The 27804-nt window shown below is 56.6% G+C and overlaps 1 protein-coding gene across 3 annotated transcripts; it reads right to left on the minus strand.

The window, feature by feature from the left end:
• Positions 1 to 754: 754 nt before the first annotated feature.
• On the minus strand, positions 755 to 27426 carry ATAT1 (alpha tubulin acetyltransferase 1). 3 transcript variants are annotated; one of them, XM_075913438.2, is made up of 12 exons: positions 27262 to 27426; positions 23120 to 23180; positions 22690 to 22781; positions 22051 to 22111; positions 21298 to 21411; positions 18829 to 18930; positions 18266 to 18311; positions 13073 to 13144; positions 11712 to 11931; positions 5030 to 5142; positions 3551 to 3596; positions 755 to 3182 (listed from the first exon to the last, which is right to left on the minus strand). In XM_075913438.2, the coding sequence occupies exons 1-12, from the start codon at positions 27369 to 27371 to the stop codon at positions 2846 to 2848; spliced, it is 1374 nt and encodes a 457-aa protein (XP_075769553.2). In that variant the 5' UTR covers positions 27372 to 27426; the 3' UTR covers positions 755 to 2845. The 3 variants fall into 3 exon arrangements, with proteins under 3 accessions (XP_075769553.2, XP_075769554.2, XP_075769555.2); XM_075913439.2 differs by lacking the exon at positions 23120 to 23180 and having other exon boundaries at positions 27262 to 27414; XM_075913440.2 differs by lacking the exons at positions 755 to 3182; positions 3551 to 3596; positions 5030 to 5142 and adding an exon at positions 5190 to 9713 and having other exon boundaries at positions 27262 to 27422.
• Positions 27427 to 27804: the final 378 nt, after the last annotated feature.

The following is a 27804-nucleotide window of genomic DNA, read 5'->3' on the forward strand; positions in this document are numbered from 1 at the left end:
GCAGAAGGAAGGTTGGGGTAAGGGATTGGGGTGCAGGAGGGAGAATGGGGTCTGGGATGGTGTTTGGGTGAAGGAGTCAGTTGTGATCTAGGGCAGGGGACTGGAGGGCAGGGGTTTGGGATGTGACCTAGGATAGGAGGGGACTGTGATCTGGGGCAGGAGATTGGGGTGCCAGATCTGGGAGGTGGTATGAGTGCAGGAGGGAACAGAGGGTTGGGGAAGGGAGGGGCTGGGGTGCCAGAGGCAGGCTCTGGCTGGGAGGTACTTAACAGTAGAAACCTGAAGCAGACTGTCTGCTGCAGGCTGCTCACTGCCCCACGCCGGGCATGAGGGGGAGGGGGAACAAGGAGGGAGGGAGAAGGCTTCCTATGCTGCCCCTGCGCCCAGCAAAAATTCTCAACTCCTATTGGCCGGAAACTGAGAGATCGGCCAATGGGAGCTAAGAGATTTTGCTGGCGGGGTAGGAAGAGCATGAGACGTCTCCCTCCTCCCTCCCCAGCTGTCTGGAATGGAGAACAGCTGGCTTTTTAAAGTGTGAGCTGTTCTCTGCTTCAGGGTTTCTGCTTTTCTGGTGGCTTGGTGGGCCGGATCTGGCCCCCTGGCAGATTCTTGCCGACCCCTGATCTGGCCTGATGGGGAGACACCACAATACAATACATCACAACAGCACTGGAGCACAGAACAAGGCCCCCTCCCCCCGCCACACACACATATACCTCAGGCCCTCCAGCACGGAGCATCAGACACACACACAAACTGTATTACACGTTTTATTTTTTTTTAAAGAGCCGATTTCCAACCAGAAATTCTTTTTTTAAAGGCACGTAGGCTCGTAACTCATGGCTTCCTCCAATTATATAGCTAGCTATTAAAATAGCAGATACCTGAAAACGACCATAATCATTAACGAGAAACCTCAAAAATGCACCAAATCCCAGGGCTCCTAAAAAGTGCTCATTGGCCCAGAGAGCCACCCCACCGCCTGGGGTGAGCAGTGCTGAAGAAATCAATCGATTCCATCATCTAATTAAAATCCTGTGTCGAGGGCCCTGTTCAAAACCACTTTTGAAGACTTCCTGGCTTTTGCCAGATCTCTTTCTCGGGATCCTGCCTGTAATTGCTTTAATCAAACCATTATGATGCTGCAAGCAAAGGCTTGATTTCCACCATGCTCATTCATCCCGTGGAAGCCAAGGGGTGTGTGTATCAGGTCAATTATAACATCTAGCTCTCACCATGGTCTGTTCATTGATTTATTTTTTTTCATTCCCTTTAAAAGGCCCAGCACGTTATTGCTGTTAAAACCATCCTGCGAGTCAGAGGCAAGAACCAGCAAGCTGGGAAATGTAACCCTCCACCCGTGGCACTATATAACCATTGGAACTGGACTTGTTCCTTACTGGGATCCCATTCCTCTCAGTCCGGACTCCCCAGCACCATGGGAAGTAGCCGTAGCTCTTCTGCCATCTTGTCTGGGTCATAGCCAATATCTTGAGAACCCATCCCTTGACTCCGCCCCTTCTATTTTAGGCCCCGCCCATTTCCATTGATGCTGGCTGTAATGCCCTAGAAGGAAACAGCCAGGGCCTAGGGTCCTGGGAGTGAGCTGGGGCTGGGGCAGTAAGAAGCTTGGAGGAGAGGGAAATGGAGAAAGAAATGAATGCTGGGGATAAAAGACAGACAGCAGGGAGGGAGGGAGGGAGGGGGGATCGCTTCCCCATAGATGTCCCTCCCCCATAGGAATGAACCTAGGACAACTGGGTGCTTTGGTATGACTTATGGCAGCATTTTCAGGTCCCCAGAACTGGTTGGCAAATGAGGCAGGGGGGTTGGGGAGAGGGGAGTTTCCCATGAAAACATTCAGCAAAAACTGAAATAGGAAATATCTTACTTTGGAAAAGCTGTTACGATGTTTGTAGATCAGGTGCCCCAAGCTCTCCTTTAGGCCAGGGTCCCTGATGGGACTACATGTCCCACGTTGCACCAGTTTCTCAGGGAAGAAAAGCAGATGCACCATGGGAGTTGCCATTCAGAAGGGTGATTTTGCTATAGACTGGGCTCCACTGTAGACATCTCCTGTGATGTCTCCTGGGGGTAAGGCAGTTGCATCATGGGAGCCCCTGGTCATGGTGCATAATGGGAATTGTATTTCAAGTGTCTTGTGCCTCCAAGTTCATCGCTAGGTGGGACTTCCTAGTGGGACTACATCTCCCATGATTCCCCTCAATCTTTGGTGTGGAGAGGCAGATGCATTATGGGAGTCATAGTCCAGCCAGGGAGCCAAGCCATACTTAGCAATGGGGACACGACTAAACTGAACTACAACTCCCATAGGGCACCATGGAGGCATTGCAGAAATGAAATATGTGGGGTTTTCTGAGGTGGGGAGGGGAACGGACATTTCCCCCAAGTAGCAGCCGCTTTTCACAGAACAATTCCGTCTCGTCAAAAACCCCACTTCCCATCTCCGGCTCTTCGCCCTCTGTACAGTGACCCTCACTGGCTCTTCTCTCCCTGCCAACCACTCCCAGTGCTAACAAGAGTGCAGGTGCCAGGGAGAGGGGGGAGAAACATTGGCGCTTGGAGCCTCCTTTTTTCTCCCCAAAACGTCACGTGATGCCCCCCCAGAACGTTCCCGACCAAAGCCGCCAGGGGCTGGGACAGACCAGGTGGAATTTCAGACGAATCGTTGCAGCCAATGGAAGATCAAACTTATACTGGGAGACCATGCGACATGGGCCCATTGGTCCCAGCAGGATGCAGGGATAGATGGACCCACGGGCCTGTCAGGAGCTGGGATACCAGACGAGGTGGGGTTTTCCAGCCATGCTTGCTGCCCCCCTACTCACCAGGGCCTGGTGTTGCGACATTCCTGCTTGTAGCGGATCCACTGGGCGTCCCGTGACGCTCCCGCTACCGTCCAAGATAGCCGCTTCCCCCACGGCACCCGGTCTGGGTCATACCACCTGCTGCCGAGCCTTGGAGGGAGGCAGTCCACAAGATCTCCTCGACGAGAGGGTTTTGGCTCTGGGGCCACCTGGACCCTTGGGTCCTTAGTCCTGTCCGTTAGGGCTGGCTCGGTGGGAGAGGAGGTGCCCTCAGGGATACAGGCCGCTCCCCCTGGCTGGGGAAGGGAGGCTGGATGTGATGGGTCCTGGTTGGAGATCACTGTGCTGTCCAACCTGACACAGAGAGAGGGGGGCTCCGATCAGTGCCAGTGGGTGCATACTGCTAGAAAGGGGGTGTGCGGAGCACTGCACAGGGGGAGGGAAGGGATCCCAGCAATGATGCAGATGGCAGAGGAGAGATCCCCGAGGAGCCCCAGAAGCTGGGGGTACCAGTGGCATGGGAAGCACAAGCCAGGGCAAAGGCAATGGGGAGGGATCCCAGCAGAGGGGCGACAGAGGAGTGGGGAGCACATGTGGAAGGAGGGACTTGAGGAGGGGGGTCCCGGAAGCAAGAGGGAGGGGCAGCATGGGGAGAGCAAGCATGGTTGAGGGGAATGCCTTGAAAGGGTCCCAGAGGCAGGCAGAGGAAGCAAGACTCTTACCGGCTTTCTGAGTCCCGGAGTCTCCTCGGTGGCTCTCGGCTGCTCTCTGGATCAACGAGCAAAAGGAGGAGTGAGCAGCAATTCTAGCAACTTCCCTGAGAGAGCTCCCAGTCTACCCACTGCCTGCCCCAGCCGCCTGGGGACTGCGGGGGGAGCTCATTGGGGCATTGTGCTAACCCAAGTGTGCCACTAGGGGGTGCTGTGCTGATCCAACTGTGCTGCGAGGGCAGCTCTTATGACCTGACTGTGCCACTAGGGGGCGCTGTGCATCAAGGATGGGGGCTCGGTGGGGATGGTGGTACTGACCCAAGTGTGCCACTAGGGGGCGCTGTGCATCAGGGAATGGGGGCTTGGTGGGGATGGTGGTACTGACCCAAGTGTGCCACTAGGGGGCGCTGTGCATCAGGGAATGGGGGCTTGGTGGGGATGGTGGTACTGACCCAAGTGTGCCACTAGGGGGCGCTGTGCATCAGGGAATGGGGGCTCAGTGGGTATGGTAGTACTGACCCAAGTGTGCCACTAGGGGGCGCTGTGCATCAGGGAATGGGGGCTCAGTGGGGATGGTAGTACTGACCCAAGTGTGCCACTAGGGGGCGCTGTGCATCAGGGAATGGGGGCTCAGTAGGGATGGTGGTACTGACCCAAGTGTGCCACTAGGGGGCGCTGTGCATCAGGGAATGGGGGCTCAGTAGGGATGGTGGTACTGACCCAAGTGTGCCACTAGGGGGTGCTGTGCTGATCCGACTGTGCTGCGAGGGCAGCTCTTATGACCTGACTGTGCCACTAGGGGGCACTGTGCATCAGGGAATGGGGGCTTGGTGGGGATGGTGGTACTGACCCAAGTGTGTCACTAGGGGGCGCTGTGCATCAGGGAATGGGGGCTCAGTGGGGATGGTAGTACTGACCCAAGTGTGCCACTAGGGGGCGCTGTGCATCAGGGAATGGGTGCTCCGTGGGGATGGTGGTACTGACCCACGTGTGCCACTAGGGGGCGCTGTGCATCAGGGAATGGGGGCTCCGTGGGGATGGTGGTACTGACCCAAGTGTACCACTAGGGGGCGCTGTGCATCAGGGAATGGGTGCTCCGTGGGGATGGTGGTACTGACCCAAGTGTGCCACTAGGGGGCGCTGTGCATCAGGGAATGGGGGCTCAGTGGGGGGGGTTGTGCTGATCGCAATGTACCACTAGGGGGCGCTGCACTGCAGGAAGGAGGCAAATGAGGGACTCAGTGCACCTGGCAGTCAGTGCAGACCCCAGCACGGGCTGTGGGGGGGCCTCAGTAAATGGAGACTGGCAAGGAGGAGGCAGGACCCTGGCTCCAGGGGGCTGGGACTCTAGGGGGCAGCAGCAGCCCGCGTGCTGGGCTTCGAGGCAGGTGGCTGTGAGCAGCGAGATGCCCACCTGTGATGATACCGAGGGCAGATCTCGGCACAGACCCTCCCCCCGGCCTGACTTAAGATGGCACCTGCCCCACTCACCCACTCTCCTCTCAGCGCTGCCGGCCACCCCCTGAGGCGACGGGGCGGGGTTCCCGTAGCGGCTGTAGGAACTCCGCTGCGCCGCCAAGCCGTCCTGCCCCCCAGCGCTCCCCCTGGAGGAGAGAAGGGAGGAAATGGGGGGAGTGATGAAATGGAGGTGAAAGGTGGGGGGCAGGGATATGCCAGGGTGACGTGGAGTCTCACGGGATGGGAGCACAGACAGTGTGATGGAATGGAACGGAGGGGGCTCGGGGACTCAGTAAGGGGCACTCTGCCCTCAGAGTCTGACCCCAATGTGGTGCGGGGCCGAAGGGAATTGGGTGGCAGCTCGGCCCAGGCTGCTCCCCCTTGGCATTCAGCGCTGACACCGCAGCCCATGTTCCTGACAATCCGGATCTTGGGTCCCGCACAAATCTCACCTCTGAAGCCTCCATTTCACCTCCCTGCCCTTTTCCCCGGCAGTAGCCACTGGATTCAAGGTCTTGCTTCACTTCCTGTCCCAAATGCCTGCCCAGAGTCCCTGTGAGGCTGTTCCCCACATGCACCACTCCAGAGGAGGCTGCATTTCAGCACTTGGTGAATGACACCCATGCAATGCCGCTGATCCCCAGATGCCTCCCCCCAGAGGTGGCTGCATTTCAGCAGAGGTGGAAATAACTCCGAGATCCTTGGAGATGGAAGGTAGCTAGGTAAGGTATTAGTCCACTGGCCTGAGAGAATCCCAGCTGACAGAAAGCAATGAGGGCAGCCCCTGGTGGAGCCAAGGGGCGAGAGGGAGGGATAGCTCATTGGCCTGCTAAACCCAGGGTTGTGAGTTCAGTCCTTGTGGAGGTCATTTAGGGATTTGGGGCAAAAATTTGTCTGGGATGGTATTTGGTCCTGCTGTGAAGGCAGGGGAACTGGACTCAATGACCTTGCAAGGTCCCTTCCAGTTCTGGGAACTAGGCAATCTCCACTAATTATTATTATTATTAATCAGGGCAGCCAGCTGCTGGCAAAAGGGGCTCCTTAGGCAACCCAGCTGGTGGCTCTGTGCCCCAGACTCATGCCTGCCTCCACATGCTGTGTACCTGCAGGGATCTATGACAGTCCGTCCACTAGGCCCCACTTCCCTCCCAGAGCTGGGGATAGAACGCAGGAATCCTGGCTTCCAACCCCCTGCGCTAACCACTCGATCCTGCTCCCCTCCCAGTTCTGGGCTAGAAACCAGGAGTCCCTGCTAGCAGCACCCTGCTCTAACCACTAGGAACCACTCCCTTCCCACAGCTGGGGATAGAACCCAGGAGTCCTGACTCCCAACTTCTCGCCCCCCCCCTCTAACCACTAGACTCCACTCCACTCCTGATGGTACATCTTGGTTCCAAAGCCGAGATGGGCAGAGCAGTGCAGCTGCCCTGGGCCGACAATAAATGACAAAGGCTTCTGACGCACATTTTGAATAATTAAAAAAACTCCAAACTTTATTGCCATGAAAACAAAAGCTCCCGTTCCCGTGTTGAACGCTAACGCCCAGAGCCCTGGGGATTGGGGGGAGGGAGACAGACGGGGCAGAGACCAAAGAGAGACACTGTCCACACAGCCAGCCAGCCACAGGCTGGAAGGCCAGCGTGGCGGACAAGGCGCTGGGCTGAGAACCAAGAGCTCTGGGACCAAGCCCTAGCTCTGTCACTAAGTGGAAGTGACTTTTGGCAACTCCTGGATGCTCCGATCCTCCAAGGTGTGTAACAGCTGGAGTTCAATGGATGGACTGGGGCCTTTCTGTAATTTTCAGAGGAGTCCCGTGTGTGCCTCAGTTTCCCTTGTATCTGGCCCTGTTACCCAGTGGGGGGAATAGTGATCAAGTTTGCTCTCCAGACAGGAGGAGTCCTCCCCCTGCCTTGATGGAATGAAGACCCCTTGAGGAACTGGTTGGAAACGGACCCAGATTAACAAGGTGGCCTGCAAGAAACAAACCAACCTCTGGGGTGTCATGGATTCCCCGCCCCCCCTCTGTTGGGAAGCTAAGCAAAAGGCCCAGAATGAATGAGAAGGGTAGGGGAGGAGCACTGGCCGTGGGAGGAATGAAGGAGGCCAGAGAGCGACAGACCATGCAGATCGCTCCAGCTTGCCTGGGGAAACCCTTATACCTTCCTCCACACTGACCTAAGAACCCCTATGTGCTGGATCAATGGTTACCTTGTTTAGAAAAGGCTACTGGTATTGATGGGGAGCACTGAGTATGGGGAATCTGACGCCTTGTAATCCCACTTTGACACAGGCGCACCTTTGACTCGCTCTGAGGCTCAGTTTTCCCATATGTAAAATGGGGAGAACACGCCTTCTCTTGTCTGCCTGTCAGTTCTCAGGAAAGGCCTGCCTCTCGTGGTGTCTGTGCAGTGCCTGACCCAACGGGGCCTTGATCTCAGCTGGGGCAGGGACTGTCTCTCGCTGTGTGTCTGAGCAGCGTCCAGCACAAGGCCCTGATCTGTCGAGGCAGGGACTGTCTCTCATCGTGTCTGTGCAGCACCTGGCACAACAGGGCCCTGATCTCAGCTGGGACAGGGACTGTCTCTCACTGTGTCTGGGCAGTGCCTCGTGTAATGTGGACAAGATCTCAGCTGGGCCTCCAGGTTCTAATATTTTTTAAAAAAATAACTGCAACAGATTCAGGTCAGGGAGGTTTTAGAACCAATGTTTTCCAGCATTAATAATTATGAACTAATTAACACTGTCATCAAGCCTCATGACATCCCTGTGATGGTTACAGAGGGGGAAACGGACACGCAGAACAGGGAAGAGTTCTGCCCAATTTCGCACAGTGTGTCTGTGAAGAGACACAAGGATCTCCACTCCCAGCCTTCCTGTTTTAATGCAGCGGGCACCACTACGCTCCCAGAGATGGGGACAGACTGCAGGAGTCTTGCTTCCCAGCCCCCTCAACACTGCTCTAACCACTAGACTCTTTTGCCCATGACCAGCTGTGATGCCTTCAGGGGAATGGGAGCAAAAGCAAGATCCCTTTGGGGGCATCTGACTACTTCCTCAGCTTCCTGAAGGGACCCTTAAGGAGGAACTGACGGTCGATAGTGATTCCCTCTTGAAACTCTAGCAATTGGCAATTTGTAGACACTCTTTTTAGGAGGCAGCTGTCATGGATCCACGGGGAAACCCACCCAACCAGGAAGCTGGAGGGTGGGCTTTTTTGGTTGGATTTTGCTATTGGCAACATGCAACGGATCCCCCTTTGCAGGGAACCCTCCAGTCTGGCAATTTGTAGCAGATCCCTTTGAGGGAAGATGCAGCTGCTATTGGCTAGCCCGTCTGTCTTGGGTGTATCACGGTGACGGCTGGTCGGCCGTGCATCCTTTTTCAGATCCACCCATCAAGGGCTGCAACTCAGTCTTATTTGGTTTCAGTTTTTGGCAGTGTGACGTGCAGCCACTTGAGAATACTCAAAGCCGATCTCGTTGTGGGATCAGCTACTGGTGATTGGCACTGGATTTCTTTTAGATTCATCCACTTGGACAGTGTTTCTCAACCTTTTATATATATAAGTACCCCCGGTACCTACAGTTTTCAGACACACACATTTTTTTCTACCATTGCAACACATTTGTTTAAAGAACTTAATTGTAGCCGGGCGGGCGATGAAATGTGTGGGTGTAAAAAGTACTAAAATAATAAAACACTGTAAAACTTAAAACAAAAATTCAATTTTCTCCAGATTTCAGTCCCCCCCCCCCAGACGTCTCTCAAGTACCCCTAAGGGTCCTCGTACCACTGGTTGAGAAACACTGGCCTAGAAAACAAGGAGGAGGTTGTATTGTGAAGCTGGCAACTGGCAAGCAGCAACCCGAGACAGTATTTCGGAGCCGGGCTGGTGGACAGGAGTGGTTCGTTTGAAATGTACCGGCTGCAAATCGCATGGGATCTGATTTTAACCCACATAGGTGTTCAGCAGCGAGTCTTTCGCCTCCAGCAAGCATGGACCTCAAAGGGCACTTTGCTCTGAACTCGACCCCCACCGGATCCCCCTTAGATCCAACGAGAAACGTAAGGGGATCCAATGTCGGATTACAATGTTAGCATTTGCGGATCCCTTTTAGATCCACTAATAAAAATAAAGGGATCCCCTTTTAAGTCGGCAATTTAGTGGATCACTTTTAGATCCACCCAGTGGATCCCAGCTAGACCCCAAGACAAACTGGGGGTCCCGTTTCCGAGTCTGCTGTTGCCAATTTGCAGTGGATACTTTTTTTTTTTTTTTTAAAAGTCCAGGAAACATAATGGGGGGGATTCGATCTGGCACCAGGCAGCAGGATCCCATTTCGAGATCCAGACAGGGAGGGATCTCTGGGAGCGTTGGCTCAAAGGACAACATAGGCATATTAAAAAATGGGAGCAGTGGGGGAAAGTTTCTGCGTTATCGCAACCGGATCCCCGGATCTTCCGAGGGTTTTTTAGGATCATTCCATAGAAAAACCAAACAGCCCGGAAAAAAAAAACACCCACCGGGCCACAGAAATAACCCAGCGTTTGTGCCAGCCCCACCCACACGTATAAAAAAGGGCAGGGGAGGGGTGCTAGGGCAGAACACCCCCATGCCCATCGCCCAAGATCTCAAGACACAACCGGAGGACCAGGCATGGGGAGGGGCACACGGCGGCGACGTCAATGGCTGGTGTTTTCCGAGCGGGTGAGGGAGCTGGGATGGGGAGGAGGAGGCAGAGAGAAAGACAGAGAGAAGACAGGTTAGATCCCAGGCAGGCTGGGGGAAACGCCACCAAATCAAGACTCCCCCCCCACACACAAAAAGAGACTGGGGAGCTGAGCTAGCGGGCAGTTCTGGGTGCGCAGGGGGAGTGGCTGTAGGCGCCGGTTCTGCTGGGCCAAATTCCACAGCCCTGGAAAGCTGGGGAAGGGGCAAAGCTGAGTGACTAGCCCAGAGCTGAGAGGCAGCAGTGCCAAATGAGAGCAACGCGGTGCGTGGCCCAGTGCATGCAAAGCAGGAGTGTGCAAACGTTAGTGCGTCTTGCAGGGATCCAGCTGTGGGTGCAAACCGTGGGTGCACAAAACCAGTAAGGGTTGCCCTGGGCCAACCCCAGCCATTCAAAAACTGAGCATGAAAAAAATCACTGCAGCCCCCATGAAGCAAACATCCCGAGCAGGCAAAGTGTGAGTGTGCAAAATCGGAGTACTTTGCACAGGCTCAACACTATGCTGTGCAACAGAAGCATGCAAAAGCAGCACAGCTGACATGGATCCAAGCTGGTGTGCAAAGTATGAGCATGAAGAAATGGGGTAGCTCATACTAGCCTAACATGCTGGTGTGCAAAGGGCAAGTGTGCAAAACCACTTGGTTCACACATATCCAACATCTGAGCATTCACAGGATACATGTGAGCATTCAGACTGACTCACACAAATCCAACCCGAGTGTGCACAATCAGTGTAGCTCGCACATATCCAGCATCTGGGTGTGCAACACGAGCATGCGAAATTGGTGAGGCGTGCAAAGATTCAGCAGTTAAGTGTGTGCAAACAGTAAACATAAAATCAGTGCAGTTCACCCGCACCCCGCAATTAAGCTGCAAAGTGGGAGCACGTAAAATCAGAGCACTTTGCACGGACGCAACATGGTGCTGTGCAAGACAAGCGTGCAAAATCAGTGCAGCTGACATGGATATAATCAGGCCTGCAAAGCATGAGCATGGAACATCAGTGTGACTCACACAGACGCCACCCCGGTGTGCAACATGAGCATAAGTTGTGCCGACGCAGCAGTTAGTGTGACCGTGCAAAAGAAGGTCTGTGTGCAACGAACCAACAGTCCCACACAAAACTAGACAGAGATCTAATCAGGACTCAGTGAGACCGTGCAAAACTAGTGCACCTTGCACCAATCTGGGACCCGCCGGGAATGGGAAAGCCAGCATAGCTGGCACCTATCTAACACTCGGTGCGGACGTGTGGAAGCAGGGGAGACAGCATTATTTGGACAGCTGGGCAGCATGCAAATCGGGGCCTGTCTCATAACTTTGTATTAGAGCCAACATGCGACGCTAGTAGATGGGACATTTGGCACGGTCGTGCAAGCAAGCCTAGGGCTGGTAGTCACGGGCGTGTGCACAATAAGGCCAGCGACCTGCAGGTGGGCACGCACGACGTGCGGGAGAAATGTGCCAAGCGGGTGGGAGTCTGGTCCAGCCCCCAACACAGCAGCTGGTTCGACATGGCCGCATTCAAATCCCCAGAGTCTGGCCCAGCGCTGGGAGGACCCAAATCCATCCTGCTGCTGCACTATCTGGGCCAGAACAAGGGTCCTGCTTCCCCCCTTCCTCCTGCGATGGTGCTTGGGTGAGTCAGAACATGCCACCCTGCCCCGCTTCGCCCAAACTGCCAGGAACAGCCCTCCGCCCACAGCCCAGATCCAAGACCTGTAGGATCAGCCTGTGCGCTAGAGCCTCAAGATATCTGACATCCAGCGACCCAGACCTCCAGGGTTGGACCCTGCCTGGCAGCTTAGGACTCGAATCCCCAGGACCGGGTGCGGCCCAGATCCCCGCAAATGGACTCCACCCAGAACCCCTCACTCAGATGCCAGCTCTGTCCCCGCAACGTGCCTCCCCCTCCCCGATCTGTCCGGCCGCTGCCCTCCATACAAGGGCCCAGCCTCCTCGCCAGGCTCAGAGCAGCCCCGTACCTGGTTCTGCGTCGCTGGGCGGCCGGCCCGCCCGGCTCGCCGTTCAGCAGGTGGTGGGCAGCCGCGTGCGGGGGGCAGAGGCGCAGGTTGCGCAGCAGCTCCTGCTCGTTGAGGAAGGGCTTGAGGCAGGTGCGCACGGGCGAGTTCCCCAGGCTGCTGGAGCGGGTCAGCGAGTGCGACTGGTTGAAAGGCCAGGGTGGCTCCACCTCCTCCTTCAGGACTGAAGGGAGATGTTCAGGATCAGCCCCTCCGGCCCTGCTCCAGGCACCTCTCCTCTAGGAGTGGCCCAGTGACGAGGGTGCTTGTCAGGGACACGGCAGAGGCAGGTTCTGTTCCTGGCTCTTGCCCCGGCTCCCTGAATAACCCTCCCTGGGCTTCCGCTTCCCCATTTGGAAAAGGGGGATAATTCCTCCCGGGGCTACTATGAAGTGCTCAGATCCTATGGTGACGGGAGCCAGATGAGATCGATAGACCATAATACACACAGTACAGTCCATCTGCCCCTGCAGTGTGGTGGCAGTAGTGGGATGAACTCCTCCAGCTGGCAACGGGGGAGTTTGTTCCATTCTCACTGAAAAAAGAGGGGGGGGGGGGAATCTATCTTTCTCCAAACAGAGATAAGGTGGGTTCCCCTGCAACAGTGAATGGAAAAGCTTCTGGAGAGGACAGTGTGGCTGACCACTAATTGGTGGGTGCGGTGGGATCATTGTGCATGGCACTAAAGGAACCCTCAGGGGTGTGCACTGGATGAAGTAGGCAGAGGGGGATGCAGAAAGGGAGGGGACAGTGAAGAAGTTGGGGGGGCAGGAGAGAGTGCACTTATTCTAGGGCCTCCCATTCCAGGCAAAGCAAATGGGGGGCAGAGAGAGGACACACTAAAAAAATAGACATACCAGCAGCCTCATCCCAGGAGACCCCTGTCTCGGCTCTGCTGAGTCCAGGCGCCCATGTGGATCAGTCAGTCAGGCAGCCTCAATAAGAGAACTCTGCTTGATGTTTATTACAACCAAGCGCTGCCTCTTCTCAGCCCCTTGGGGCACCGCCCCAAGCATGGGATTTTGTTTGGGAATGGAGGGGCACATCCTAGTGGGGATACACCTGAGCCAGCCAGTCCTCCATCCGTGGACTAGATCAGAGCCCTTATCCCATCTCCCTTAGCCAGCCAGACCCTCCCACGCCGGGGCCAGATCAGAGCTGACACCTCCTAGAGGAGAACAGCTCAGTTTCTCATTCCCCATCCTGAGACAACCGGTCTCATCCATAGATGAGATGAGACCCAGTCTCCCCCTCCCCCTTCCCCCCGAGGAGAAAGGTCCTCTGCCCCATTCCTCCAGGCTGGATCGGCGCAAGGGGTCTCTTACACTCTCGATCTGTTAGAGAGTAGGGTTTGATCTCCTCCTCGGAACGTTTAGGAGGCAACTTCCTCACCGGAGCTGCAGGGAGAGGGGGAGAAAGGTCAGTCCTAGAAAGGCAGAAGCCACACCAGAGCCGAAGGTACCAAATCCACCCTGGCGGCTCACACTGGGGTCACCACCAGCAGCTTCAGGGCACGCAGGACCAGGCTATGATCCCTCCTGGCCTAGCTCTGATTGGCAGCTCTTTGGGGCAGGGCCTATCGCATTGGTCTGTGCCACACACATGTCCCAGGGGCCTGGTCAATGTCACCATGGCAGATTGCATTGTACTGCCTCTCCCATCACACAAGTCCACAGGGGCGCGCGTTTCTTTCCAACGGGTGCGTCGTTGCTGCTGGCTGTTAAATGGAGGCTGTGCCTTACCCCAGAGGTGGCTGCATCTCAGCACTGGGGTTCAGATCCCGATCTAGCATCGTGGTGCAGCTGTCCCCAAAATGCCCAAAGCAGAGATCGCTGCATTTCATCATGGGGGAGAGATTGTTGGGCGTTGTCACCCGTGCAGCTGTTCCCTTCCCACCCCGCCCCCGAGGCAGCCGCATCACAGCACCGACGGGTGATCCCCATGCAGCATTGATGTGCAGCTGTGACCCAGTCACCCCACCCTGGAAGACCAGGGTGGGGGACCCACTTGAAACACTGATCGCTAGACTCCGAAAAGCTCACAGAAGCCGAGCGTAGGCCTCCAACCTCCCCCTAAACGGGACGGAGCCTCGTGGACGTCTGCATGTGTGGCAGGAGGGGTTCACGCTGAGCAGCCTGGGCTGAACAGAAGCCACCTGCGCTGTGATGATATCTGCATTCCTAGAGCGCCCGCTCACTGCTCAGGCCTGCACTGGGCTGGGAGCCATCCAAACTCAGAACACAGAGACGCTCCTTGTTTTGAGAGGCGCTTGGGCCAAGCTTTCCACAAGCAGCCTCTGACGGTAGCCTTGCCTCATGTGTCTGGCTCCTAGCACTTAGGGTCCACTTCCCAGATTGTCAGGGCAGACGGGATGCTTGAGAGCGACCTCCGGGGTAAGCCAGGCCCCAAAACAGCCTTGGATCAGTCCCAAGTTGAACCAGAGCAGCTGGGAAAACTCCTGCCCCTCTCCTCCTTCCCTCCCGCCCGTCCCCTGCATTCTTGGGTTGAATAGCTCCAGAGAATCCAGCACAGCCCAGCAGTTAAGTCCCCTCTTTATTTCTAGTCTGAATCTTCCAGCCCTCTCTCAAACTGGGGGGCGCAACCCAAAAGTGGGTCCCCAGGCAGTGTCCCCTGTACGCTGGGCGCTTGTGCAGCCACTCAGGAAAGAGTGCAACACTGCCTAGCTGATCAGCAGAGGGCTCACAGGTGGGTTTTGTGTTTCTACTGGTGGTGCGCATCCGCCCGTGCCTTGGTGTGCATAGCAAAATTTATTCTGCACGGGAATGGAAAAATCTGCCCAGGAAGGGAAAAGATTAGAAGGGACACTGTAGGGTAATTGCGATCGTAGGGTTGTCAGACGCCCGGATTTTTCCAGGCACGATCTGTTTTTGGTCCTTCGAGCTCCGTCTGGGAGGCTTTTTGAAATACGAACAAAAGATCGGGATTCTCTCTTGTGCATTCTTTTTCCTTCTCATCAGAGCTGGGCTTCCAGCCAGCAGCTGTTCCTCCCCAACCACCCAGCTATGAATGGAGTGCCGCCCCCAGCAGCAGCGCAGAAGGAAGGCTGGCATAGCACAGTTATTTAATTCGGTAGGGTGAAGGACACGGGGCACAGGCCCTGTGACTGCCCCATCCTGATGTGACTCTGCCCCATGCCACCCCTATAGCAAGGGAGGCCGGGGACAACCCCCCACCCAACTCTAGATCTTGCCTCTTCCCCTACCCGGGAGACCGGGGAAGGTCTGGCACTGGCAGCAGGGGTCATCCCCCCAGCACTCATCAGCAGCAGTGGGGGCTGGGGAAGCGGAGCAACATGGCCCCACCTTGCTCCCCTCCCCCAGCTGGCAGCCGTTTTGCTCTGCTTCCCGCCAGTGAGCGCAGGGGGTGGTCCTGTTCCTCCCACAAGCGATGCACCGGGCCGCCAGGGGAAGCAAAGCCGCACTGCTCTATGGTGGTGGCAAGCCTCTGCTACAGGCACTAGTCCCCCACCCTAGTTCCCCGGCCCACCCATTAGGCTCTGGCCCCAACAACTGTCTGACCCCTTGTCCTTCCCTGCCACCCAGGGCCCACCTCTCACATCAGAGGTCCTGAAAGTCAGGTCTGGTACCGGGAGGGGGGTCATCACAGCGATAAATATTTTTAAAGGGGGGGGAAGGGGAAGGAAAAAATTTGAAAAACTCCTGTGCTAGACTCAACCCTCCCCACCCAACTATCCAATTTCTCTTCCTCGTGCAGTGACTGCTAAACTGTGATCAACTAGGGGGCCAGATGTCCTGTGATTAGGGGCTCGGTCTTATATGGGCAACCCGCCCCTCCCCCCAGAAAAAAAAGCATGTCCTGATTTTTCACATGTGCCCTCTGTGCAAACTAGGATCAAGTCACCCTTTCAATTTCTCGCTGCTCAGCTAAACTGGTTTGACCACAGGAGCCAGTCGCCCCTGTGCTCCTGGAAGTGACCAGACAGCAAATACAGGAGAATGGACTCTCTGAAGGGAGGAAGTGGGGTGGAGTGCCCTAGAGGATACAGCATCTGGAGCACAGGGTGGTGGTCTGGAGTTCCCCCCTACCCCCACGCCACCCACCAAAGTAGCAGCCTGGCAGACAACATCAATTTCCCTAGGGGGTGGAGCTGGCTCCCATATTAGGAAGGCAGGGACCCTCTGAAGGTAGGGAAGTGGGGTGAGTTCTTGAGTGGAGTAGGGGATAGGGCATTGTGGGGGGAGGATCAGCACCTCTGAGAGCCAGACCGTGGAGGGGCTGGTAATCAGGCCTATTGGTAATCAGGGGGCGGGAGATGGTGGGAGACAAAAATCTCTCTGGGATTCACGTGGGCGGGGCTGTGAAAACACAAGAGAGTGGAAATCACATGACAGGGATCAAGTTGTGCAGCTACGGAGGCTGCATTGTAGTGCACGGCAGAATGGGAATGACGGGGGCAAGGAGAAATTCTCCCTCAGTGCGGGGGGCAGGGCGAGGGCTCCGTAGGGGGCGCTCTGCTCTCACAGTGAGTGCTGACCCATAGCAAGCAGTGTCCTTTCAAGGCCCTGATCACGCTTGTTCAGATACTCTCTCCTCACTCATCTCATCCCAGTCCATCTTCCATGAGCTTCCCTAGATTTTTGAAGGCGTAAGTGAACAAAAAATGCTTCGCCGGCTGTCCCGAACAGCTGCAAGACACTGTCATCTTGACCTCTGGCTCTTGTTTGGGCATAGCTATGAAACAGCTGCTATGCCCCACCCCCGCAGTGCTGTGTCACTGCGCCGCTGTTATCCAATTGCCCCACCCCAGAAGCGGCTGCATTGCAGGACTAGAGCAAGGATCCCTGTGAAAAGCTTGCTGCCCGGTTGGTAAGGCGCGGCCGCACTCCTCCCTAGAGGAGGCTGCGTTATGGCTGTGGCCGAAACAGCGCTGGCACGGAGGGGGAGACACGATCTAGAACGCACCGAGCTGTGACTTGCTCTGCTCAAGGAGGCCCAGAAGCAGCGGTAGAAAAGCCGGCAGGATGGGGTGAGATCAGGCAAGATTCTGGGGTTCATGGGGGCAGGCGTCTGTGTGCGGCTCAGAGGGAGATGCAGGGGAGGAGACTGAAGCGATGCCACTTCATGAGAACGCCACCCCTCCTGGGTGACCCAGCAGCAGGGGGCCCAGGAACCCCAGGCAAGGGGGGTCTAGACCTGCTAAGGATGTCCAAGCTCTCTGGGTGAGACAGACCCGAGAATGGGGCGGGAAAAGAGCAAAGTTAAGTTCCAGGGGCATTCAGCGACACTGGCCCCCCATCCTCCACAGCAGCTCTGGGACAATCATCCGCGGGAGGTGATGAAGGCAGCACAAAGGGTTACATCCCACTGCTGCCAGATGATGTGAATGAAGTTGGAGTGAACTTGTGGAACTCACTGACACAGGATAGCGCTGAGGCCTGGAGCTTAGCAGGATTCAAATGCAGGTACGGTAGCCTAATGGTTGGAGCTGTGGGCCAGGACACAGGAGTCTATTCCCAGCACCGTCTGGCCTGCTGGGTGAGTCACTTTGCTACTTGGTGCCTCGGTTTCCCCTCCTGCTTTTTGTCCAGTTGAGAAGCAGGATACAGCTGAGATCCTGTTCCTTCCCACCAAGCCTAGCCCTTTCTGGGGAGACTATAACACCCAGAAAGCACCTGGCCTTAAAGGGGCCACACTCCAATTAGTGTTTCCTTTTGCTGGTCACCCTGGCTAGGGGGCTGGGAAGGAGGTGAAGACCACCTCCCCCATTGGCTTTAGGCCTCAAACCCCACAGGGCAGTGGAGAGGCAGGACCCACCCGTTAGAGAGCAGGACGGAGTGGGGCTATTATTGCTCCAACGGGGGGGGGTGCTGCCCCATAGGGTTCTCTGCTTGCTACCAAGATTTGTGACTTAGCCCAGGGGCAGGCAATTTTTTGAAGTTTCAGAAGTTTTTGAAGTGGCCCCAGGCTGCTCCGGTGGGGGAGCACGTGAAGTCTTTGTCCCGCCCCACAGAGAACCACCAGCTCTTCTGAACAGCTGGCAGTTCCCTCTAGGTGCCTGTGCTCCTGCTGGTAGGAGGAGACTCCACATGCTCCCCGCATCCCCCCAGCCAATCAGGGCTTGGGGGCAGGGGAGTGCGCAAAGTCTCCTCCCAACCTGAAAGAAGCATGCGGCACTTAGAAGCGCCACACCCCTCGCAGGATGGGAGGAGACTCTCACGCTCCTGCCCCACCCCCACCCCCAAACCGTGATTGGCCTTGGGGCGGGGGGGAGTGTGAAGTCTCTCGCCCTCGGGCGCGTGGTCCTGGGGAGCGGCAGGGCCTGGATCAACCCACTTGATAGGCCAGATCCGACCCATGGAGGCCCCTTTGCCCACCTCTGGCGTAGCCCCTGGTTCAAACGCCAGGGCTCTGGGGAAGCCCTGCCTGAGTGAAGGGGGTGGCAAGGCTGTCCCTGAGCAGAGTGCAGGTTGTGTGGCAAGGGAGTGCCCCCTGCTGACGGAGGGGGAAGCCGCCCATGGCCAAGCCAGGCCACTCACCATGCTGGTCGGCAAAGAAGCCCTCGAAGATCACAAAGTTGTTCACCTGGGAGAGGCAAAGGCCACGGACAGTGAGAAATTCCTGCCCGTGACTCCTCCCGCCTGCACTTCCCCCACCCGGCACCAACCGCCCCACACCTCCCAGCAATAGCCCCGTCCATCTCCTCCACGGCACCAACTGCCCCCACCCCTGTCCCCAGCACCAGTCTCCCCCATCCCATCAGCCTCCACCCCAATGCCCCCCTGCCTGCTGGTGTCCCGCCCCCCTGCCTCGATACTGCCATCACCCCCTCCTCTCACCAGTCTCCCCCTTGCCCTACCCAGGCAGGCTCAGGCCCCTGCTGCTCCAGGAGAGATGTGGCATGAAGCCACGTCTAAGCCCACAAGCAGGGCAGCTAAGAGCCCTCCAATGGGGTGAGAGCCTTCTCCTCCGCAGCTCTCTGGCATGGCCGAGAAAGCAGGCGCGGCTGCTAAACCACCCAGGATGTGCCCCCTGCCGCCACCTGGGTGCAATGAGAGATTTCCCCCCCCCCCCCGGATGATGGCCAGAGGGCCCAACTCACCTGGGGGATGGTCCCCTGGAGGTTGTAGTGTTTGCAGAGGAAGCAGAGGAGTTTCTCCGAGGGGCGGTCCACGGCCAGCTGGTGTGGCTGCACTCGCTCGCGCTGAGAGCCGGGGACGGGGGAAAGACACAGCCGGGGATTAGTCAGGACAAAGGGTCAAGATTAAACCCACCCACAGTGCAAGCAACACGTTCAGCGATGAGGCTTGGTTGGCTCAGGGGGCTGAGGAATGGGACATGGTTCCTACCAAGGGGCTCTGATCTGGTCCCAGGTTGGGGACTGCCTGGCTCAGGAGGATGGGGAATGGGACATGGGTGTTTTCCTCTCTAGAAAGGTTCCCTCTGACCTTATCCCGGGGTGGGGAACTGGCTGATATGGGGAGAGATGGGACACAGACCTTCTCCCTCCAGGGGGGACCGATTCCTCTGCAGCCCAGCAGCTTCAGGTCACTCCTATCTGTTGGCTCACCTGTGAAAGGAGTTGGGGAGCCCCCAGACAGAACCCCTACTTCCCAGCAGCCTCAGGCAGGCCAGGGCCCAGTCCCAAACTCATGACCCCAGACCAAACCAGTGGTCTGGGATCCAGGCTCAGACAGACCAGTTGGATCTCCCAAAGTCCAGATGACTCAACGGGGGCAGCGGGTGTGACAGTCAGGATCCAGACAGCCCAAGGGGAAACCAGGGGGGTTGAACTCCCCGGAAGAAGTGACGCAATCAACGTGTTGTGGCTGTGACTGGGTATCAATATATGCCAAGGATGGTCTTTTATGAAAGCTGGTAATGACCTAAAACTTGATGACCAGGAGATCCAAGTACAGGCTCTGGAGAAGACTGTAGGCACCTGTGTGTGTAGAATATTGTGAGAAGGGTGTAACTACAGCATCACCTCTGGACAGGGGAGGGAGGGGAAGCAATCAGGCTGGGAGGGGCACTGAGCATTGGCCAGCTGAGCGAGAGAACATGGAGCACCACGGCAAATAAGTGAAAAGACTGAGAGGAGACAGGGTAACAGCTTTCAAGGATGCATGAAGTTGTTACGAGGAGGAAGGAGGAAAAAAAAGTCTTCTCTCTAACCTCTGAGGATAAGACAAGAAACAACAGGCTGAAAATGCAGCAACGGAGGCTTCCATTGGACAGTAGGAAAAACTGATTATCCCAGTGCTTAAACACCCTGACAAATTGCCGAGGGAGGTTGTGGAATCTCCATCACTGGAGATTTTTAAGAGCAGGTTGGACAGACCCCTGTCAGGGATGGTCTAGATCCGTGGTGTCCAACCAGTTCTGAAGCAACAGCCACCATCGTGGCTACTGCTATAGCAAACCAGCCACAGAATTCTGAAAATGTAAATAATTTTGTGAGCCAACTGGCCACACTCAACGGGCCAAATAGCCACATGTGGCTAGGTTGTTGGACACCATGGGTCTAGACAGTGCTTGGTCCTGCCGTGAGGGCAGGGGACTGGACTTGATGACCGCTGGAGGGCCCTTCAAGTTCTAGTGTTCTAGGAAAGACACTGACATTGACAAGAAAGTCCCAGCCACAGAGAATAACTAGCACTAGGAAAGGGAATCTGACTAACAGAGAAGGGCAAAGCCTGGCTTTTTCCCCAGAGCTTGTCCGAATTGGCTTTTCCTCGCTATTTCTCCTTGGGTTTTGTGATTCCTCTATTAAATCCTTCTTTTATTTTAGCACAAGAACTAGGGGGTCATGACATTAAATGACTAGGCAGCAGGTTTGAAACAAACAAAAGGAACTATTGCCACACGGTCAACCTGTGGAACTCCTCGCCAGAGGATGTTGTGAAGACCAAGACTATAACAGGGTTCAAACAAGAGCTAGCTAAGTTGAAGGAGGATAGGTCCATCAATGGCTATTAGACAGGATGGTGTCCCTAACCTCTATTTGCCAGAAAATGGGAACGGGCAAGACGGGATGGATCATTTGATGATTGCTGGTTCTGTTCATTCCCTCTGAAGCACCTGGCATTGGTCACCGTCGGAAGCCTGGATACTGGCCTGACCCAGTGTGGCTGCTCTTACAGTCTTCTCTCCCCCCCAAACCGGCCTCTGGGGTGCAGACCATGTGAAGCGAGTGCACCAAAGAGAACCTACCCCAGTGATTAGTTATCACCCCATTCAGGGGGAAGGAATCAGAGGGAAAAGGTCTGAGTGAAGGGTAATTCAGAATTAAGGGAGACACATGGTGGGGGGATGACTAGAGATAGTAGGGCCCCTCTGCCAGGAATAATTAGGTGGGTGGAAGCCAGGGTGAGACCTTTATGCCAGGACTCGGAGCTCTGAGCCATAGCAAGAGGGCGCGGAGGCACCTGAATTTATAAGGCAGGTGGTGCCAACCCACCTTATGGATTCCCAAGCCTTCCCACTGTGGCAGGGAGGCGGGAAAGGAATCCGAGGGCCCCCTCCTAGCCAGAGCAATTCCCCTGGGTCAACGCCAGGCCAGGGTTCTCACCTGCAGCATGTACTGGAAAAGCTCCTTCCCATAGCCGTGCCTCTGCAGTGACTCATGGATATAGAAGTCCAACACGCACAGCGGCTCCACTTCGTTGTGAGCCCCGTGGCGATCCTGGGGCGGGGAAGAGTACAGGGACAGCTGAGTAACGAGCAGAGGGGGGGGGACCCAGAATAGGTGACCTGCCCCAACAGGTCAGAGAACCCAGGAGTCCCTGGCTTCTGGAGTCCCTTACTTTAACTCACTAGACTAGGCTCCACACCCTCCCCAGAACCAGGACCCTAACGTACAGGGACAGAAGGAGCCATGGACAGCCAGGGTCCCATCTACTCTACCAATATCTATGGTATCAGGAATACAGAGGGGGAAGGAATGAGGATTTGTGGAACTCACTGCTGCAGGATATTACCCTGTCAAAAATTCCCAGCCACCCCCTCTCTAATCCATTAGACCACTCCCCTCCCAGAGCAAGGAAGAGAACCCAGGAGTCCTGAGTGGAGCTTCTTCTACCGAGGTTTTCCCCCTGGTACTGAAAATGATCCAAGTAACAAGGATCCCAATGTGACAGGAACACAAAAAGCCCCTTAGTATAAATACTGGGGTCAGCACAGACAGTGAGGGGTGAGCGCCCCCTACTGAGCCCCCTGCCCCATTCCCTGCAGCACAGCGCCCCCTAGTGCCACACAGGAACATTTGGTCAGCACTAACTGGGGAACGTGCCCCCTATTAGGTTTCCCGTTCAGAGCAACTAACCAGCAGGAAGAGCTTCTTGTAGCCAACCTTGAGGAAGCCGATTATGGCCCCTTTCCCAGCCCTGCAATAGGGGAGGAAAAGAGGTGGCATTAGCAAAGGGGCCAAGTTGGGACAGAGGAGACACACACTGATGGGATGCCTAGACTGTCCTGTAGATGCCAGGGTCCCATCTACTCTACCGATATCTATGGTATGGGGAATATAGAGGGGGAGGGAACGAGGACCTGTGGAACTCTCTGCTGCAGGACATGACCCTTTCAAAAAACGAATGCGGCACATAGGGGAGCAGATATTGGTGTGGATATGGTGCACCCAGCCCTCAGACTTCAGAAAGGAGCTGATGCCCACCTGAGGAAGGGGTGGGGGAAGTTCACGAAGGAACATCATGCAAGAGTATTGCCCAATAGGGTGCATTCCTGGGAAGTTCATACCTTTCTCGGGAACACCCAGCACTGGCTGCTGCGAGCGGCAGCGCCAAAGGGTTTGTTGCGCTGATCAGGATACTGGGCTAGATGTGCCCATGGGGTCTGATCCAAGGAGGCGGGATACCAAGCTAGATGGGCTCACATGCAGGGCCTCATGCTGGGGGTTGTCCACAGGGACGTTTGTGGAACCAAACCCGGGTGACTGGAAACTCACGTCTTCACTTCATTGTCCTTCAGGATGTAGAGAACGTGGTGGTTTGTCTGCATCCGAGAGGCGCTGGTGATTGGAGCCGGCAGGTTCTGCGCCTAGAAACAGAGGTGTAGAGTGAGATAGGGTAGAGGGGAGGAGAGTGCCCTAGATCAGAACCAGTGCTTCCTGGCTCCCAAGCCAGCCTGTATCCTGCCCTGGGGCCCATTGGAGTCAGCACCCCCTAAAGAGTAAAGTTCCATTCCCCACCCTCAGCTCACACACTTTCTAGTTTCCTGATGACCTTCACCTTCAAACAACAAGAGAGGAATGAGGGTGGGGTAAACAAGGGGGGAGCTCATATCTGGCTGATCCGGGTACCCCAAAATCCCCCCACCCCGAGTCTGATCCCATCCCGTGTCCCATGAACCCCTCGGTTTCCAAACCCCTACCTTACCTTGGCCGAGGCCTTGCCCATCTGGTCTATGATAGTCATGAGCTGCTGCTGCAGATCCACCCTTTGCAGAGGAGGACAGAGAGCAAAGGAGATAGGATGGAGTAATGCCCAGAAAAAGGTGCCCAATCTTTGCAGAGGGAAAGGGGCCTGAGCCCCTAAGGGTCACGGGGGGAGGGGCGGGGTATAGCAGGAAATCAGGCTGTGTCTGAGTAGCATTCACATGGAAAAACAGCAGAGGACAATACCCTATGGTTCCCCAGCTACCACTTAACCACTACCCCCACGCCTCCCAGAACTGCAACAGAACCCAGGAACTCTGGGGCCCAGCCCTGCTCCCAACCCCCATGCCCCTCCCAGAGCAGGGGTTACAACCCAGCGGGCTGTAATACCCCAGGCACCTGCTCTCCCAACCAGCCTACCCCACCGTCCTTTAACATAAAACCACCATGTGAGCCACAACAGAAGAGCCTGGGGGGATCAGGAGAGACTCTCACAACCCGCTGTGCTCTGGCACAATCCCTTAGGCAACCGAGCCATGAAGCAGCAGCAGCAGAGCGGAAAGATTTAATCGGCTGCATGTCAGTGACAGTCTCTCCCCAGCTCCACCACCGGGAGAGCTGCCTACCAATGCCCGAAGGGAGGAGGATTCTTTAGGGGACGGAATGGGGAGTTAGAAGGGATGTGGGGCCTTCCAGCTGAGGGTCAGGGCCCATCTCCTAGCACTGGGGCAGATCTTTGCGCCTATGCCAGTCTCATTGCAAGGGAGGAGGCAGGAGTCGGAGCGCTAGCGAGATTTTGATGGAGGTCTGAACAAAGAAAGGCCTAGTGAATGGGATCAAAGCTGCCGGGCCCTTGTCTGGGGCTGGAGTTGATAGGATCCAACCGAGTTTTGCCTTCTGCTGAAATCTGTTACTCCTGTCCATGTCATTACAACTAAACATCAGGCTGTGCTCTAGCCCACTAGACTCCACTCCCCACCCAGAGCAGGGGCTAAAACTCAGGGAGTCCTGAACCCCAGCTCCCCCCTTTCGCTCTAACCCACTGGACCGTACTCCCCTCCCAGAGCTGGGAATGGAACCCAGGAATGCCCACATAGACTGGCTGGGAATGGGTGTTTCTCCACCCTGCACTAAGAGGAGCCAGGCTCTTTCATAGGCAGGGCTACATCGCTCCAGGGACTCTGTGGCACAGATCCAGGGCACTGCTGTGAGGGGAAGGTCACCCAGAGATGTAAGGCCTGTGAATCACTAGGAGAACTATATCAGAGGAGTTGCTGTGTTAGTCTGAATCTGAATGAACAACAAGAAGTCTCGTGGCCCCTTATGGACTAGCACAAGCTTTCGTGGGCAAAGACCCACTTCGTCAGATGCAACGTTCTCCAATCTATAGGAGAATTATAGGTTGTATTTTACAATATATGGGGTTCTGGCCCTTCCTCTACCTTCGCCCCATCAATCAGAGGTAAGCAAAACACTCCAGAGGCCATTTAAACAAGTGGCTTAATGAGAAATCAGTGGCAATTACCCAGCACACTTCATGTGTGGAATAAATTCCATCCATGTGTGAAATAAATTTTGTTCAGTGCACTGAGGCACATGTGGACGTGCACCATCAGCAGAAACACATGCTGCTGGCTGTGGGTGCTCTGCTATTCAGCAGGGTGTTATATGAATCTCTCCTAGATGGCTGCTCAAACGCTCAGCTTACAGGGAATACAAGTAGAGGGTAACAGATTATACCAAGCACAAGTGGTGGAATTTACCCAACATGCCACAGGCTAGGTGCAAAGGGAGCAGCCATTACCAAGTGGGCAATAGCTGCCCATGCGATTGGCTATCACACCCCAAGATATGGGGGATACTAGCTATCCCTGAGGGCAAGGACGAGGTACCTCATGGTATTACCCATCATGCCTTGGAGGCTGGGTGACAAAGAAATAACTTTGCCTTCGACACCCCCAAAACACCACTGGAGAAGGCTCCAGAGATTCTGAAGGACCAAGGCTTTTCAAAACAACTCCCTCTTGGCGGCGTCCTCAACTTACACTCTGGAGAGCTCCAAATCCTGCGAAAGCCAGCCTGGCAAAGCATGGGGACAGGCTGAGCAAGGCAAAGCTAAAGACTGCCCCCAAATGTGAATGTGGAAAATTCCAAGCCAAACCCCCACCTGCTGCCCAGCACAGGGCCCCTGTCCACATCCCTACTCCACTAGTCAAGGGAAGGCACAAGCCATGGTCCAGCTGCCATTTTGTAGTGATATGAGGAGGAAGATTCCCTGGAAGAGGGGTGATGGGCATCCCTGCCCTACCGCTCACAGGGGTACTACTTATCATACATGGAGGCAGGAGCAACGGACACCTGCTTCCCACCCTCCACTGAAGAAAAGAGAATATAAGAGCGGCCACACTGGGTCAGACCAAAGGTCCATCCAGCCCAGTGTCCTGTTTCCGACAAGTGGCCAGTGCCAGATGCCCCAGAGGGAATGAACAGAACAGGGAATCCTCACATGATCCATACCATTGCCTGTTCCCAGCTTCTGGCAAATAGAGGCTAGGGACACCATCCTGGCTAACAGCCATTGACAAACTTATCCAGCTTTTCTTTGAACCCTGTTATAGTCCCAGTCTTTACAACATCCTCTGGCAAGGAGTTCCACAGGTGGACTGTGTGTTCCATGAAGAAACATGGAACACACATGGTTTTTGTTTGTTTTATACCTGGCACCTATTCATTCCATTTGGTGACCCCTAGTTCTTGTGTTAGGGAAGTAGTAAACAACACATCCTTATTTACCCGCTCCACACCAGTCATGACTTTATAGACTTCGATCACACACCCCCTTTAGTTCTCTCTATTCCAACCTGAAAAGCCCCAGTTGATTCTCTTTTCACATAGAAACTGTTCCATACCTGTTATACCCGGGGGCAGGCATGATGGGCACCCACTACCCACTGCAGCAGGACTGGTGGGCACCCATTAGCTAAGCATCTCCCTATTACAAGTCATGCACGGGGACAAGGGTGATATGCACCCATCACCTATTATGCTTTGGGGGCAGGGATCCCCCATTACCCTTAGTGCCCTGGGCAGAGGTAATGGGCTCCTTGTTACCCCTGGTGCTGGGACCCCCCCATTACTCATGGTGCCCTGGGACAGGGACCCACCCCCATTACCCAGGGTGCCGACCCCCCCATTACCCAGGGTGCCCCGGGGCAGGGACCCCCCCCAATACCCAGGGTGCCAACCCCCCCATTACCCAGGGTGCCCCGGGGCAGGGACCCCCCCCAATACCCAGGGTGCCGACCCCCCCCATTACCCAGGGTGCCCCGGGGCAGGGACCCCCCCCAATACCCAGGGTGCCCCGGGGCAGGGACCCCCCCCAATACCCAGGGTGCCCCGGGGCAGGGACCCACCCCCCATTACCCAGGGTGCCGACCCCCCCCATTACCCAGGGTGCCCCGGGGCAGGGACCCCCCCCAATACCCAGGGTGCCCCGGGGCAGGGACCCACCCCCATTACCCAGGGTGCCGACCCCCCCATTACCCAGGGTGCCCCGGGGCAGGGACCCCCCCCATTACCCAGAGTGCCCCGGGGCAGGGACCCACCCCCATTACCCAGGGTGCCGACCCCCCCATTACCCAGGGTGCCCCAGGGCAGGGACCCCCCCCAATACCCAGGGTGCCCCGGGGCAGGGACCCCCCCCAATACCCAGGGTGCCCCGGGGCAGGGACCCCCCCCCCAATACCCAGGGTGCCCCGGGGCAGGGACCCCCCATTACCCAGGGTGCCCCGGGGCAGGGACCCACCCCCCATTACCCAGGGTGCCCCGGGGCAGGGACCCACCCCCCATTACCCAGGGTGCCCCGGGGCAGGGACCCACCCCCCATTACCCAGGGTGCCCCGGGGCAGGGACCCCCCCCCCCATTACCCAGGGTGCCCCGGGGCAGGGACCCACCCCCCATTACCCAGGGTGCCCCGGGGCAGGGACCCCCCCCCCCCCCCGGGGCAGGGACCCCCCCCCATTACCCAGGGTGCCCCGGGGCAGGGACCCCCCCCATTACCCAGGGTGCCCCGGGGCAGGGACCCCCCCACCCCAGACGGCTGCCATCCCCCCCGGGCGGCCCCGCGCCGTTGCCATGGTTACCTATGGGCCGCGGTGTAGCCGGGCCCCCTGCGGCCCGGCGGCTGGAGACGCTGGTCCACCGCCGTGATCCGCTCCCCGAGCAGCGCGTCCACATCGAAAGGGAACTCCATCGCCCGCCGGCATCCGGGTCCTACCGCCCAAACCTGCTCCGCCCCCCCCCCCCGGCGCGCGGCTTCCGCCTAGCAACGCGCGCCCCGCCCCCTAGCGGCGCCCCGCTTCCCTAGCAACCGGCCCGCCCCTAGCAACCGGGCCGCTCCCTAGCAACCACGGCCGTGAACTTGCCCCGCCCCCTCCGCACTGGGCCACGGGCGCGTCTCACCTCTGCCCCCAGGGCATGATGGGTAATAGGGGCCCCTCAGCCTTGCCCCAGGGCATGATGGGTAATAGGGGCCCCTCAGCCTTGCCCCAGGGCATGATGGGTAATAGGGGTCCCTCAGCCTTGCCCCAGGGCATGATGGGTAATGGCGGGGCTCTTGACCCAGGGCATGATGGGTAACGCGTGCCCCTCAGTCCTGCCCCAGGGCATGATGGGTAATAGGGGTC

Source organism: Pelodiscus sinensis, chromosome 19, assembly GCF_052426305.1.
Source record: "Pelodiscus sinensis isolate ZL-2025 chromosome 19, ASM5242630v1, whole genome shotgun sequence".
In the NCBI taxonomy this organism is placed as follows: domain Eukaryota; kingdom Metazoa; phylum Chordata; order Testudines; family Trionychidae; genus Pelodiscus; species Pelodiscus sinensis.